Below are 2,732 nucleotides of genomic sequence, written 5' to 3' on the forward strand. Positions count from 1 at the left end.
CTTGCAGCTCTTTCAAAACACCCATGTCATGCTACTGCCACTCCTTTTCAAACTAACACCGCTACAGTTTCTTGAACACCATGACTCGGAATTTATTCTTCTGTGTGTGTGTGTGTGTGTGTGTGTGTGTGTGTGTGTGTGTGTGTGTGTGTGTGTGTGTGTGTGTGTGTGTGTGTGTGTGTGTGTGTGTGTGTGTGTGTGTGTGTGTGTGTGTGTGAGTGAGTGTGTGAGTGGGTGAGTGAGTGAGTGAGTGAGTGAGTGAGTGAGTGAGTGTGTGTGTGTGTGTGTGTGTGTGTGTGTGTGTGTGTGTGTGTGTGTGTGTGTGTGTGTGTGTGTGTGTGTGTGTGCTTAACCTTATATAAAAAAAACAGACTAAGAGCACCCATTCCCACATCTGTCGTGTCTGAGACAAGACTGTCTAAATTCTCCAGATTTTAATTCCAACTATTGTAAAATATCTATAACAATGGCCGGTGGACTAGGAAACGTTCAGGATGTGACAGCAGATATTGAGGCATTTTGTAAAGAGGTAAGAGTGTTTGTGGCACTAATTGACATTTTGTAACATCCTTGCGTCCTTTCAGATGTTAACTAGAAATGCACTCAGAGAGTGCAACCTCCGCCAAGGAAACTATTTGATAGAATATTTGACTAGGTCACTCCCTATGTTTTTGTAAGTTTTTCTGACTACTTTTTGTGGAGTTAGAAACTCGAATGTCAGGAGGACTCTGATGAAGACTCATGTCGAAATGTTAGTCTGATTGCACTGATAAAAAAACTATAGACATCACAATAGGCACTACATTCTTTTCCCTTTCTATTCATCATTTTGTCCTGCTCTGGTTGCATCGGATTGTTACTTTAGAAGCGCAGAGTAAGTGTTTCCCTTGTTTTATTTATTTTTTCTTGCTTCTGTACACCAGGTCAAATCCACTGTAGAGAAGCATGCGAACAAGGCGTATGATGTCTACACTCCCAAAGCATTCAGGGAACAAGTCGTGGCCGGGTCAAATTACTTTGTCAAGGTACTGTATTCACGTTTTGTGTGTCACTACTTGCAGATTAAGTGTAATGGAGGGCTCAGTTAAAATGACAATTGGAGTTCCCCTGAGGGTCTCTCTTAAGCTTCATGTAGTGGAAAGTGTGCACGTCCAACAGGAAAGCATCAGCTGGTGCCAAATAAAAAATGGCATATGTAGAAGTGGGGAAGGATCTACACACTGCTTGCAAAATACTTATTGGAAGCAACATTTCAGTCATATATTTTTGCAAGCAGTGTGCAGATCCCCCCCACCCCCCACCCCCCTACTACTTGCAGATATTCATCATCAAAGACCATACTTTATTGGACATTGGTTGTCCAGATATCCAGGGTGTGATTTGTCAGAAAACCAGAAGGGGGGATGTGTTTTAGATTTCAAGCAATATCAATGTAGTCACATTAAACTATGATTAAAATCATGTAGAAAAAGTGACAATGTCAAAACCAGAATCCCCCCCATCCCCCCCTACAAATCGCACCCTGCAGATATCCATCACTACATGGTGTTGTATGTATACACTCTCTGTCTCTCTCCAACTCCTCCTGACTCTCTGTATTTTCTTTTAGTTAAATATGTGGTGAGGTTTACTGGAAAATAAATCATGTATTTCCTTTTATTCAAGAACTGAGATGGGCTACGGTTACATGACGTTTTTAATTCTGAATTAAATAGTTCCGTCGAGTTTAATTTGATCTTTCATTTAATTCTGAATTGTGAAGTGTTTTCAAAGCGGAATTAAGCTTTATTCAGAATTAAAGTGAGTGAAGTAAATGTCTCATGTAAACGAGGCCAGTGTCAATTAAAATCAATCAATTAATCAATCAATCAATCAACCAATCAACCTCTGCTCTGCCTCAGGTGCATGTGGGAGGAGAGGACTACATCCACCTGCGCCTCTTCCAGGACCTGCCCTGCAACGGCGGCAAGAGGGAGCTCCACAGCCTGGCCACCCACAAGACGGCAGCAGATGAGATCCTCTACTTCTAGACAGCTCACAGACCCAGAGCCCAGAGGCCAGACCAAGAGCCCGGACCGGACCCGGACGCCGGACACCCACCCTGCCTGCCTACCGCAGAGAAATACAACAAAAAGCAACACAAAATCCAACACAACGGCACCGTCCTGAAATACAACAAATAAAGGCATAGAAGCCCCTAAAGGAAGCTTGTTACTTTAAAAAGACAGAAAATCCAATAAATGTTTGGAGATGTGAAAAAACACCGTGGCTCTTTATTGCTTTGGCATGTATTACTATGTACTACATATTGAAAACAATCAGTTTACAATATTATTACTAATTACGCCACCCTGCCTACCGCAGAAAAATACAACAAAAGCAACACAAAATCCAACACAACGGCACCATCCTGTTTCCCGTGTTCGACTCGGGCCCAAAGTAATTTCCCCCCCCCCAACCCCCCCCCCCCCCCCCCCCCCCCCCCCCCCCCCCCCCCCTCCGTCCATCTCTAGGCTATCTCTCCTGTTCACTTCCTGTCACCATCTCTAACTGTCCTATCAAATAAAGGCATAGAAGCCCCTAAAGGAAGTTTGTTACTTTAAAAAGACAGAAAATCCAATAAATAATGTTTGGAGATGTGAAAATCCACCGTGTCTCTTTATTGCTTTGGCATGTATTACTATATACTAATTGCACATTGAAAACAATCAGTGTATTGTGTGTGTGTGTGT

At 42.9% G+C, this 2,732-nt stretch overlaps 1 protein-coding gene across 1 annotated transcript; it reads left to right on the plus strand.

The window, feature by feature from the left end:
* Positions 1–466: 466 nt before the first annotated feature.
* LOC134453305 (cystatin-B-like) lies at positions 467–2,245 on the plus strand. The gene is made up of 3 exons (XM_063204181.1): positions 467–529; positions 924–1,025; positions 1,902–2,245. Exons 1-3 carry the CDS (start codon positions 467–469, stop codon positions 2,028–2,030), a joined length of 294 nt encoding a protein of 97 aa, XP_063060251.1. The 3' UTR covers positions 2,031–2,245.
* The last annotated feature ends 487 nt before the right edge of the window (positions 2,246–2,732 follow it).

This window comes from Engraulis encrasicolus, chromosome 7 (genome assembly GCF_034702125.1).
Source record: "Engraulis encrasicolus isolate BLACKSEA-1 chromosome 7, IST_EnEncr_1.0, whole genome shotgun sequence".
In the NCBI taxonomy this organism is placed as follows: domain Eukaryota; kingdom Metazoa; phylum Chordata; class Actinopteri; order Clupeiformes; family Engraulidae; genus Engraulis; species Engraulis encrasicolus.